Raw genomic sequence first — 13,917 nt, 5'->3', positions numbered from 1 at the left:
GCTCATAGGGGCAATAGGATTTCAAAATAAGGCATAAATTATGTTAATCTAAAAGGAAAGGAAGATTAAATAATATTTGGGCGATTAGGAAGTAGTGGCTGTTTGAACGTAATCCTTTTATCCTTTATTCTTGCGATAATGTGGATTATAGCATAATATCACAGCTGGAAGAGAAGCTTCCACAAAAAAGTGTGTGTGTGGGGGGGGGGGGTCTTTGAGACGGATGAACTTGGAATTAAATTTAGCTGGTTCTGGTATTTACAGCATGCCCCACTTGACAAGGTGAAAAAAGTATGGATACACACAGCATTAAATATTAATGCCTTCGCTTGTCACTTAGGAAAAAGACTTGTCCTGTGTTTAAAGGGACAGTGGTGCTGCCGCCACGAGGGCTCCTGTCTGAAGTGCCTGTAAAATCGTACAAAACATTGACCTGAATGGCAGTTTCTGTCCCGGAGAATGCTTTCTTCGCCTAATTCCTCGGGAGCGTAACAGGCTTAGCGTTAGTCTGTCGAGAGAGCGCGGCAGAAGGGATTACCGGAAAGATTCGGCACTCTGGGATTCCAGGCAAAAATGACACAGTGAAGTGGAGATCAAATTCAGCTCGCTGGTATCGTGTGTCAAAGATGTGAGAGCCCCGACTCACAGAGGCTTACGGTTGTGTGTGTGTGTTAGCATCAACCTTTCCATCCGTTCACACTCCCTGAACGCTTCTCCCTGAAGGTGAGAGTTGTTGCATGCATTAGTGCACTGGCGTCTGTTGTAGCGCATAAGTAACTCTCTCAGTGCGAATACGTGAGGTTTCGTGTGTTTAATCGAGGCTGGTTGTTCTGAGCATTCATATGAGGATCATTAGGTGTAAAGTCTCTTCCAGCTCACTGCCACGGTCCATTCCATATGAATTCAAGTCAATGCTTAAGTGAATTCTTAGATCAGTCAGCTAAAGAAGATGGACTCATTGTGCTGTCTGAAAGAGCAGATGGTACTTTCAACAAACAAGGTACAAATGATGTTACTCTGTTTAAAACAATTAACATAGGATTAAAATGACCAACATTCTCTTAAATGGACAGTTCACCCAAAAATAAAAATTCCAACATTTACTCCCCCTGCATGTTGTTCCAAACCTTGGTTACCAGACAGTTGTTGGTCCCCACTGACTTCCATAATATGGCAAAAAAAAATATTATACAAGTCAATGGGGACCAGGAATTATTTGAACATCCATATTCTTCAAAATATTTTCTTTCAAAAGTTAAGTAGATAAACTGCATGCCATTTTCTAAATTTTTACACAAATCGCAGGTTTAAAGTGTCTGGCATGTCCAGAATTTTGGCAATGGGATTGCAAAAATTGCAAATTAGACAAAACTCAGACCAAAAAAAAAAAAAGCCTCATTAAAATGCACATAAAAGAAAGGAATGTAATTGTTCATTCCCATTTTACACTCTCTTTGTTGAAAGTGCCAGCTTGCCTCTTTTTGAATCTTATAGGATTTAATTAAGCCACAATCCAGAGAGAAGAAAACTTAGCTCCTCAAATCAAGGCTTTCATTTATGTCGAATCACTTTACACCTGGTGCTCTGAAATGGACACACATAGTTCACATATACACACAGATACCTTAAGCACCAAAATCAGTGTCCAGCAAGAGGTAAAGACAGAATATGTATGTTTGTGTCAGTTTATCAGATACTGTCTTAAGTGCCTTGAAACTTAATGTTTTTTTATTAAAATACGTACTATTTATGATTATTCAAATTTCACCTATTCAGCAGGATGACAAGTATTACAGAACAACTTACAGAATATCTTGTCAAAATATAAATTATTGCCTTGATGGTATTTGTAGAATTTTTTTAATTGAGTGATATAAATGCAACTCCCTGAAGCCCTTTTGTGTGTGAAGCACAGAAAAAAACGATATTAATCCTGTTGTAAAAAAAAAAAGCCATTATTTTCTGCATGTTTTAAACTTTGTACTACAAGTTGAATTAGCACCGGGAGTGTGGTGAGAGTAGCTCTCATAGAGAACTAAAGAGTTCCCAAGAAAGATGGAAGCCAGGAGTGTTTTTGCTGTGCTGTATTAAAACTACATCAGGGCTGGGCGTTAACTTGAATATATACAATATATTCATTATGTTGTTATGTTTTGCGGCGAAAACATGTTGTGACATAAAACATGATGAATATCGACTCTGATTCTAACGGCGTTTTTCTAGCCATTGAAATCATGTCAGTAGATCACTTTTGCATGCCTTCTTCCAATTAATGAGCAAAGAAAGTAAATCAGACACCATACAAGTGAAAATATAGAATATTTCATGAAGCCAAAATATTTTACAAACATATTTTTAGCCCAGCCCTAATCTACATGCTATCTGATGTCTTAGTGCTGGAATGTTCTGGGAATTCTGTGGACATGTGTGTTTATCTGGGTTGATGTGGTTTATGGTCAATGGAAGTTGGATATCTGATGTTTTTTCCATCAATGAAACCCCGCTGAAGCCCATCTGGACTCATAATGATGAAAGTCCCAATGTGCTTGTGAACAGGTGAGACCGTAATAAGCAATTAACATATTAAAGGCTGTTTATCATCAATGAATCGGTTGTACTAAACTGTAAGAATATCAAGAAAAAAAAACAAGGACCAGTGCAATCGCCCACTAAAAACCCACTCCAACGGCCCTGTCCCAAACGGCACCATCAGCCTATGCAGTATTCCCCGACAAAGTCTATACTTTGCAGCACAGGTTATTGTGGGCTCAGCAAACGGAGCCTAAATTGAATTCCCAAATGGGAAACCCTATGGCAGGTGTCTCCAACCCCAGAGCTACCGTCCTGCAGAGCTCCGACCCCAAGCAAACACACCAGAACCAGCTACTCAAAGTGCTCAGGGTTACTTAAAACAGGTAAGTGTGTGGGAGCAGGGTTGGAGCTGAAGTCTGCAGGATGGTATCTCTCCAGGAGCAGGGTTCGAGGTCCCTCTCCTACGGTCTTATGGATTTCACAGACACTCCCAAATGAAGACCCCTGTGTACCATTTGGGACAAGGCCAAACAATATGTTCTCACTTCAAGTTCCAAGCCCATTGTCCTAGAAGTTTACCCCATCTCCAAGATGCTGTCCTTTCACGTATCCCAATCGAGTTCCCTGCATGCGATCCGCACCAGCCTGAGCTCCAGCTCAACGGCGTCGGGTCGCTCCTGTGGATTGGCGGACAGCATCTCCCGAATCAGCTGCTTCATGCCAGCGTTCATGCTCTTCTTTCGAGCCGGGATGTGGAGCTCCATCTTGGGGTTCTCCAGCAGAGCCTCCCCCAACGGGACTATATCCTCCCCCTGCTGTACGTAGCTCCCTAAGAGCTCCTTCTGAGTCTCTACATCCACAAACGTAATCCGTTCCACCATGGCCCAAATGATGACCCCCAAAGCAAAAATATCAGCCTTTGCGGTGTAGTGGCCCTCCCAGACCTCGGGGGCCATGTAGAAGTCCGTCCCACAAGCTGTGGACAAGAAACACTTGTTGACACTTGCTGGTTCTTCGGGGTTCAAACCTGAACAGGAGCAGACTTTGCTGAGGCCAAAGTCAGCCACCTTCAGGGTGGGTTCAGGGGACCCGGCCGGGGTCCTGCCCTGCGAGATGAGAATGTTGTCAGGTTTGAGGTCTCGGTGGATGATCTGGTTGCGATGCAGGAAGGCAAGAGCGCTGCCCAGTTGCAGCATGAAGCTGGTGTTGGTCTTGCGGCTGGGTTTGCGGGACAGGAGATAGGCATTCATGTCTCCACCATCACAGAAGTCCATGACGAACCACAGGTAGTAGGCGCAGCGGGGGTCAAATGTGATCTCACCTTTCAGGGAGGTCTCCACCAACTGAGTGTATATACATAAATACAAAAAAAAGTTACAATCAATTGTTTAAAATGGGATTCTTTAACTTCAGTCCTGGAGGACTAGTGTCCTGCAGACTTGTTTGGTACTTTAGTACCATTCCCAGTTTAACCCACCTGTCTGTAAATTGCATATTGTTCTCAAAATTATCTTAGATTAGCTTGTTCAGGTGTGTTTGGTTAGGGTAAGAACAAAACTCAGCAGGACACTGGCCCTCAAGGGTTGGATTCAAAGAGCCCTGGCATAAAGGGTTCACATTTCGCATACATTTATGCACGGTTAACGGTGGTCAATTTCTGCAGGACTTTTAATGGCCAATTCTACGATCGTCATTCAGAAATTAGAGCGGCTGATGGTTGAAAGTTACTCAACTCAAGAATTGTGTTCAAAGAAATTGTGCACTTGCATAACCACCTTTTCATTATAAAAATGCCACTGTATGTCAGGCCCCTTTCTCTTGATCAGCTGGTAATCTAAAAGTATTATGAAAATTAATTTTGAAAATGGATATTTTTACATACATCACACAATGCAGGGTAATTTCACTTTGGCTACAGAACAACAGAATTAACTCGTCATAGTTATCTGAAATGTCATAGCTAGTTCATAAGACGTCATGGTTATCTGAGCATTTCAGAGGGGCTGGGAACAGTCCTTACACGCTTCTCAATCTCAAAAACACTCCAAAGTTGACAATAAGAAAAGTAAATTAGTTCAATTTGAATGCATGCAAAGATGTACAAGACATTAAGTCGACAGGATTCAACATTTCCAGAGTAATTATTTTACATTTACACATTTGGTCAATGCTTTTATCCAAAGGCAACTTATTACTGCATTTAAAGTATACATTTTATCAGTTCAGTTCCCTGGGAATCAAATCCATGACCTTGCCATTGCCAGCACCATGCTCTACTGTTTGAGCTACAGGAATGCCTGTCTGCGCAAAACTTATGCAAATCTTTAGATCGCTTAGAAAAGTAATGGCGCACTTCTCTAACTGCGAACTGCATGATTTAAGGAATCATTCATGACTGTAGGACAAAGAGGAAAATCAAACTTCCAGTTATTTCATCCTGTTCCAGTATTATTTGCTTGCTGGGGATACTCTAGGGGAAATTTGGTAGGAAAAAACAGAAGTTGTTCTGGGAATGAAGCCAAAATCTGTTGCTGAAATCTTAGAATGGCTCACAACAACCCACATGCCACTAAAAGACTATAAATCTCACATCATCATCAATCAAAACTCAATCACTTAGAGAGACAACAGTTTTCTTTCAAAACCTAGTGATCTGCTATTGAGTTTGATGCTGGAATGTTATGCTAACGGTATGCTAATGCCATAGTTAGATACAGGATATCCCTACTTGCTATATATCCGTGTTGCACTGCACAAACTCTTAAGTTGATATGAAAAAAAAAGCCAATGCTACTGTTAACTTTGTAAAGGTTTGACTGTCAAATGATGCTATGATTATCGACAGAGAGGATCATTTACTGTGTTTTGTCTCTGCTAACAGTAACTAAATGGGTCATTTTTGAACTTGGACTTGATGCAAATTATTTGCATAAAAGTAAATGCTTGTTACAGTCCATGCACATTTTCCTTGGAGTCACCATTTTTACCTGATATCATACATTGCATCTTTATGCAATTAAAGTTTTAGATTTTAGGAGGAAGATGTAAATTGTGACTGAATGGAACGCAGTAGTATTCACAAAAAAAAAAAAAAAAATTAGATTGAGACATTTTTATAGTTTGCAACAATAAATTAAAGTACAAGCATATTTATAATTAATTTCTCACCATTATGCTGGCAGGGCTTTATACATGCTATAAAGTAGAGGTGTCTTATACAAAGGATTGACTTCACAGTGTGTTTGACAAGTATCATACTGACTGAATGATAGGGTAGTCCACACTACACCTATCAAGTTATGCAATTACACAACAAGCTTCGGTTTTGTTTTCCTCACCATTGCAGGCTATTGCAAAACAGAGCACCAACCTATGAACGCTGAACCATCTGTCTGCAAATGGAACCAATCAGAGCACATCTCTTAAAGTCGATCTCATCTGAAGCACAGCAACAACAACAACACTGTCCATAGAGGAGATGCGTGTTACTGCTGCACGTCATGTGTTGATAACCACATCCTTCCCCTGATACCCTCCACATGGGATTCGCGTTTCAAGATTAGCACTGCTTTCTCAAAAAGCTTTCAAAACACAAGACTGTTTTCTTTAGATTCAGCTAAATCATTAACCAAACTGCATTCCCTTAAGTTTAGTTTACCAAATGCATTAATCTATTTTTTAACTAACAAAAATTCAAAACCTGCTAATCAATCACTAAGGTGCATTTTTTACCATTTACCTAAGACTGCATGTTAAAGTCTAGGTGAAAGTGCAAGGATATTTAAGAAGCCAAGCATTTAGTTTTTGACTGGTTGTCTGCTGCTAAACAGCTGTAACATGCAAGCAACAATGGCTATGATAAACAGGATTAAACTGGCTTTAAAGGTTAAAAATGGTGCTAAACTCTTAATTATACGTGTGAAATGTTGCTTTACCAATGGTTGAAAGTGGTGATGTTAAAAAAAATACTAATCTAAGTTCAAGCACATTGTGATAAGTTAAACGCGAAGAATCTTTTGGGGATTTCTGTGCAAATCTGAAACACGTTTCCTCTCTGTCATCTGTTGACAGAAGATGCTGAAGGCTTTGCACAGACAGAGGTCAGCAGACAAATGTCCCTCTGCAGGCTTACAATTATAGCAGCGAGAGTGCTAATCAAGCTCATCTCAAAGGCCAGGAATAACAGCCTATTACTGTGCCGCTCACTTCCACTCAGTCACAACATCCTCACGTCTTCATGCGACTTGACCCGACACAAAATGACACAATACTATAACCACCCACTTATATTACAGAGTACCAGCTGCCTTGTACAGTAGTGTATTCCTGCTGCATCAGAAAAGCCAGCCAATAGCAATCTAGTCGATTAGGAAAGCAATTTTTTTGGCTTTTTTTTCAGCAGGATGCATGTGTGACTGTGCTGTACTTCACCTTGCTGACAGTCATAATTAGACTGTCAGAACAGTCAAATCTCCACTGCTTGTGAAGAATATGATTTATTCAATAACCAGGTATTTATTCATTGAATCTCTCAATTACACTACTCAAGGGCTGTGCTTACAGTGCATGTATTCTTAAGAAACATGCCTGGTCAGTGTCTGGTGGACATAATCCTAAACCCAAAATTATACAGTAATGTCGTAATGCATCCTGGGAAGTTCCCAAAGAAGTAGCAATTACAATGAAATGTGTGATTTTGAGTGCAAGGGTCAATTTCATTTTCCGTTTCCAATTACTGACAAGACGCTTGGCACTGATGCAACAATAAAGAGCAAAGGCTGCATTTATGTAGTTTATGATCATGTTGGTAAGAATGACGGTTAATGTAGTTGTCGCATGAAAAAAAGCACAATGGTAAAACAATGCTAAATGAAGCTCTATAGCTGCACATCATCAACAGTAAAGAAAACAGGGCTGCACAAAATACCAGAAGAAAACATGGCTTAGTGTGATTATCTAATTGCAAAAGCTGTGATTTAAATAATTATATGCATTTGCATTTTATAGGCATATGCATTTTTTTCTCCAAATCATTCAGTTTTCCCCCAAAATTTAAATGTAATTGAGTAATTTAGTTAATTTTTCTTTAATCATTCTTCAAAACTCCCAAAATTATTCATTTAAATAATCTGATTACAATTCCTGTATTGTTTCATATAGCAATGCTAGCATTGCAAAGAAACTAAATGTTCCTGTGTCAGTTTTTTTTTTTTTTTTTTTTTATTAAAAACGCCTCCAAAATGGGGCTCTAGATTTTAAAATCTCATCTCCTAAATCCACCAATGATTTCTTCATCTCTATTAATAAACCAAAAACTACTGTAAGTGACATTTCCTATTTTAGCCACTTCCTGTTTCCTGACAGGATATCAAAGGCACAGCACTAATGTGCAGATAAGAAATAATTTATATTTAAAGGGATACTCCACCCTAAAATGAAAATTTTGTCATTATTCACTTACCCACATCTCGTTCCAAACCTGTAAAAGCTTCGTTCGTCTTCGGAACACAATTTAAGATATTCTGGATGAAAACAGGGAGGCTTGTGACTGTCCCATAGACTGTTAAATAAATAACAGTGTCAAGGACCAGGAAAGTATGGAAAGCATTGTCAGAATAGTCCATCTGCCATCAGTGATTCAACCGTAACGTTATGAAGCGACGAGAATACTTTTTATACATGAAGAAAACTAAAATAATAACTTCATTCAACAATTCCTCTCCTCTGTGTCTCTCCAAATCAGTGTAGCTCCATTTTGGAGAATCTGAGCAGTACGCAGGCGGCGTACACTCTTCTGTGTCAGCCGCGCTGCACTGATGCGCTGTTTTCTTTCAAATCAAAGTGTAAATACATGTAGAAAACGTATCTTTGTTATTTTTGTTTTCTTTGTGTACAAAAAGTATTCTCATCGCTTCATAACGTTATGGTTGAATCACTGATGGCAGATGGAGTATTCTGACGATGCTTTTCATACTTTCCTGGACCTGGACACTGTTATTTATTTGGCAGTCTATGGCACAGTCACAAGACTCCCGGTTTTCATCCAAAATATCTTAAATCGTGTTCTCAAGACGAATGAAGCTTTAACGGGTTTGGAACAACATGGGGGTAAGTGAATAATGACAACATTTTCATTTAGGGATGGAGTAACCCTTTAATTTACATTTCGATCAGCAACTGTTTCCAAAGTGTCCAGGACTCACTGATTTGAGTTCTATCAGTATCAGTATTAGTATGCAGTAACTATATGAATGTAATCATTTGCATTTCCTCTTGTTTGCCACTAGGGCTGCAAAACAATTAATAACTATTTATCGCATTCAAAAAAAGTTTGTTTACATACTGTGTGTGTAATGTATATATTTATTATGTATATATAAACACACACACATATGTAAATATTAAGGAAAAGTAATATGTTTGGACAACTTATAAAATATTTATATATACAAAATAAATATACACAGTACACACACATGTGACCCTGGACCACAAAACCAGTCAGAAGGGTAGATGCTGAAAATAAATTGAGAATAAATATTCTTTCCATTGATGTATTGTTTGTAAGGACAGTATTTGGCTGAGATAAAACTATTTGAAAATCTGGAGTCTGAGGGTGCAAAAAAAATCTAAATATTGAGAAAATCGCATTTAAAGTTGTTCAAATGAAGTTCTTAGCAATGCATATTACTAATCAAAAATTTAGTTTTTATACATTTCCGGTACGAAATTTCCTAATATCTTCTTGGAGCATGATCGTTACTTAATATCCTAATGATTTTTGGCATAAAAGAAAAATCAATTATTTTGACCCATACATGTATACTGTTGGCTATTGCTATAAACATTCCTGTGCAACTTATGACTGGTTTTGAGATCGAGGGTCACACAGGGTGTAAACAAACTTTTTCTAAATGTGATGGAAAGCAATGAATCGTTCGACGTCCCTATTTGCCACCAAGTTCTTTGATTTCTCTGCTGTAAAACTAACGTAAACCTAAACTTGATGGGCTTTGTGTTGGCTGTGCTTGCAGGCTGGACACATACTTCCAGATAGAGCGAGGAGCTGGAGCCGTGGCTCATGCGCTGGGCGAGACCGTCTCTCTGGAGAATGCATTCCTCCAGGTGGATGACGTTGGGATGCTGGCTCTGGATGCTGCTCAGGGCCCAGAACTCCCTCAAGGCCAGCTCCACGTTCTCCGGGGAGTGACAGCGGATCTTCTTCACAGCCACGCGAGCACCGGTCTGCCGTACAGCTGCCTCGTAAACCACACCGTAACTGCCCCGGCCCACCTCCTGGATCAGCTCGTACTTGGCTTGACTGCTCACCATCCTCTTCTTCATCACCTGCATGGCCAAAACACAAGAATCCAAAAAACAATCATGTTTGTATCAGCCAGAATTTAATTTTATTCCAAAGCAGGCATGACAATTGAAGCAGAGAATTATTAAGCACACAAAGCTCACCACTAGGGATCCATCTGGCATGACACTGATATCAATATCATCTGCAATGTTGATTTCAACTGTACAGCAGAAAAAAATAAATAAACCTGCTATGGCCCATTAGAGCAGCAAGCTGTTGTATCAGGTTTCTCTTAACATCACTTGTTCTACAATAATTAGTCTCAGTCTCAGACAGACTGTCCGATACATGCACTACTCTAAACTGGCAAGAGCTGCCAATTCAACTTGCACTGGCTGACCGCTGCACTGCTTCTGGGAGTCAGGGGTGTACAAGGGTTTTTCAGTCTCTCAGGAAAGGAAACGGTTTAATAGCATGAGGCTAGTCACAGAATTTACAAACATTCATCTTTGAAAGATATTCAGTTTTGTTTGAGGTAATGAGTAGCAAAGCGTCACCAAATGTAGCCAGTGAGTTACCTCTAATCATTTCCCATTAACATTATTTGAACAAGCTGAAATGTGAGGTACAACAACCAAATATCGTGGCAGTATCAGTTTTCAGATTTTACATTAAAAACAACTGTGGTTGCTTGCTTTTCACGTGGGTCAGATATCAGCTGCTTTCTGTCTAGTGGGTGGTGCCTGGACTGACGCTAGCTACACAATGAAATCCACTTGTCAATAGTCTGGCTCTTCAAGATAATACAAGAGTGGGCTTTATCTCACTTATCTGCTGCATAAGAGTTTGTCTTAAAGAGGTTTCCAAGAACTTGTTTAGAATAACAGACAATATTTTAGTGTTATGCGATCCATAATAACGTCCTCTTTCAGAGCAACATTAGTGTTAAGAGTTCACATTCACACAACATAAGAGTCAACTCTGAATCCATTTAATATTTATAATAGGACGTTGTGTTTTGCTATTGTAATTACCTTTGGTTTTTGAAACAGCTTGAGCATATTTGTCTCTATGAAAAAAAAAAAAAAAAAAAAAAAAATTATATATATATATATATATATATATATATATATATATATATATATATATATATATATATATATATATATATATATATATATATATTTTATTTAAAAACTTTTCATCTGAAAGTCTTGTAGTCAGTTTACTCCACACATTTCACCGCAAACTCTCTTTCAGTAGTCCATTTGTGCACCAGGCGTTAATAATGAACCCATAAAAACAGCTGACTTAAGCTCGGGATTTGACCACAAACCTTTTTTTTTTTTTTTTTTTTTAACAGTCAGATTTGAATTTTTTGGGGAGTTAAAATTTGTTTGGATATAGGGCGGTCTATTTTATTTTCAAATTTAACTAATACAAATATTTGATTACATTTGTTACTACTTGTACCTATAACACGTGAGTGCAAATCTCTTTCTTGTGTTGGTTTGTTTTTCTACTGAAACAAGACAGTAGGGCGGGACATATAGTAAGACCACGCCCCTTTTTAAATAGGCAATAGCCATAGTTAACCATGACTTCCTACTTAGATTACATTTTATTACAAGTTAGCGGAAAGGACATTATCATTGCATAGAAGGCATTTGATTGGGGGGAAAGAAGGGGAAAGAAAGAAATAAAGAAACCGAACACACATCCGAGTGCAAGATGATGTCACAAATTTCCACTTTTGCCTTTAGAATGTTTTTTGAAAATCATTCCGTTAAATGAACGTTCCACTAAATTAGTCATGACTCATACATGCACAAAAATATAGCATAATAATTGTTCTAAATGAGGTTTCTTTAGAAAAATCTCTCGCTTTTGTACCAGAGAGATCAGAGACATTTTTAAAACGCAAATGGTAAACAAACGCGACAGCGCTGGCAAACACGTGTGTGTGTGTGTGTGTGTGTGTGGTAGCAGCTTGACACGAGGAAACAGCGATCAAAGGGCAAAGCTAGCATGACACACTCACTGCTCAACTCTCTGACTGAGGACAGTGAAGCAGGAATCGCGTTTTGTGTTTGTAACGCAGTCATGTGCCTGTGCGGTGTTAAAGGCCTGTCGGTTTTGTGTGTTTCTGCCACAGCGCCGCTCTCTTCTCTTCTCTTCTCTTCTCTTCTCTTCTCTTCTCTTCTCTTCTCCAGCTGTATACAAGCATGATTTCACACACTGCAGCAGCCCATCACACGAGAGCAGATTTGTTCGATGCTCATATGTTGCTGTGACAGTAACAGTTAAAGGTGTGTTTCATGACAAAACGCTTCCAGCGGCAGCATGCACCTGCGCAACAGCACGACACACACACATGCTCGGACAAAGAGTCCTGCTACACACAAACGCACGCACGCACGAGAGCAGCATTTACCTGTGCACGACGTTATTCCCAATGTAGCCGATTTTCCTCTGCTCTGCTTTTCCCGGCAGCCATTATAAGCGCGAGGCCGCCGCAAATGCTCCCTGCCTCTCTCGCTTTCTCTTTTTCTCTCAGACAGCTGTGAGCGCGTGTCCTCGTGCGCGTGCCCGTGCGCGCACTCGCGTCGAAGATTCCTCCTGCACGCACCCTTCGCCTGTCTTATAAAATTGGGCAGCGTAGCGAAAGTGAGAAACACCGCCCTCTCTCTCACACAAGAACACATCAGCAGAGTTCTGCCGAACAAAATCTACCACAGTAACTGCAGCTTCAGCAAGAGACTACTAGTCACATCTATTTTCATTAAGCTACATCAAACAAAAAATGTAAAAGAAAAGAAAAGAAAAGAAAAGAAAAGAAAAGAAAAGAAAAGAAAAGAAAAGAAAAGAAAAGAAAAGAAAAGAAATTGTAAACAATGACTGAAATATTCAGATTGTATATTGATGTATGATGGTTTTACAGAAATGGCAATATTGCATAAGGCTGTATAGGCCAGTAATATTCAGAATACTCTGTGATAGGCTAAAACTAGCAACTAAAGAGCACATAGGGCACAACAAAAGTGTATGTGTGTGTGTGTGTGTGTGAGTGTGTGTGTGTGTGTGTGTGTGTGTGTGTGTGTGTGTGTGTGTGTGAGAGAGAGAGAAAGAGAGAGAGAGAGAGAGACCCTGCACAAAACCAGTCATAAGGGTCAATTTTTCGAAATTGAGATTTATACATCATCTGACAGCTGAATAAATAAGCTTTCCATTGATGTATGGTTTGTTAGGAGGACAATATTTGGCCGAGATACAGCTATTTGAAAATCTGGAGTCTGAGGGTGCAAAAAAAATCAAAATACTGAGAAAATCACCTTTGAAGTTGTCCAAATGAAGTTCTTAGCAATGCATATTACTAATCAAAAATTAAGTTTTGATATATTTACGGTAGGAAATTCACAAAATATCTTCATGGAACATGATCTTTATTTAATATCCTAATGATTTTTGGAATGAAAGAAAAATCAATTATTTTGACCCATACAGTGTATTTTTGGCTCTTGCTACAAATATACCCCAGCGACTTCAGACTGGTTTTGTGGTCCAGGGTAACACACACACACACACACACACACACACACACAAAGTGCTCTCAAACAAGAAGATCCAATTGCATTTTTTAACAGTAATCCACATCGGGGCAAAATGCAGAAAAAACATGGACAAGGTAATCCACAAAAAGGAACCTGCAAAAACAGACCAACAGAAAACACTCGGAAAATTAATGCAATACTGACACAAAAGGCACAGTGAGCAAGGTATATATCAGTTTGAGCTAATAGGTGATTCACAAAAGCTGACAGTAATGAAACAATCAGTGCAAGAGGCTATGCGAAACAAAGTGCAGAACAGACAAACAATGATGCAGAAGGAGTACCCTCTGGTGGCTAACATGGGCACTCCAGCAGCTGGCTGTGACATGACCCCGGCTTGAACTATCCTTTTACAGTCCTGATACAATACTCTAAAAAAGAAACTAAAACTGCCAGCAGGTGGCAGTAAATTTCTTTATGAATCATTCATTCATTTGATTTGTTTAAATGGCTGATGCTCACTTAATG

At 39.2% G+C, this 13,917-nt stretch overlaps 1 protein-coding gene across 1 annotated transcript; it reads right to left on the bottom strand.

Moving 5' to 3' along the window:
* Nucleotides 1-927: 927 nt before the first annotated feature.
* On the bottom strand, nt 928-12,462 carry LOC122140638 (serine/threonine-protein kinase pdik1l-like). Its single transcript, XM_042745027.1, has 3 exons — nt 12,273-12,462; nt 9,580-9,879; nt 928-3,875 (listed from the first exon to the last, which is right to left on the bottom strand). The coding sequence occupies exons 2-3, from the start codon at nt 9,874-9,876 to the stop codon at nt 3,135-3,137; spliced, it is 1,038 nt and encodes a 345-aa protein (XP_042600961.1). The 5' UTR covers nt 9,877-9,879; nt 12,273-12,462; the 3' UTR covers nt 928-3,134.
* Nucleotides 12,463-13,917: the final 1,455 nt, after the last annotated feature.

Source organism: Cyprinus carpio, chromosome B19 (assembly GCF_018340385.1).
Source record: "Cyprinus carpio isolate SPL01 chromosome B19, ASM1834038v1, whole genome shotgun sequence".
Lineage (NCBI taxonomy): Eukaryota > Metazoa > Chordata > Actinopteri > Cypriniformes > Cyprinidae > Cyprinus > Cyprinus carpio.
This window is presented reverse-complemented; position numbering and strand designations above follow the sequence as displayed.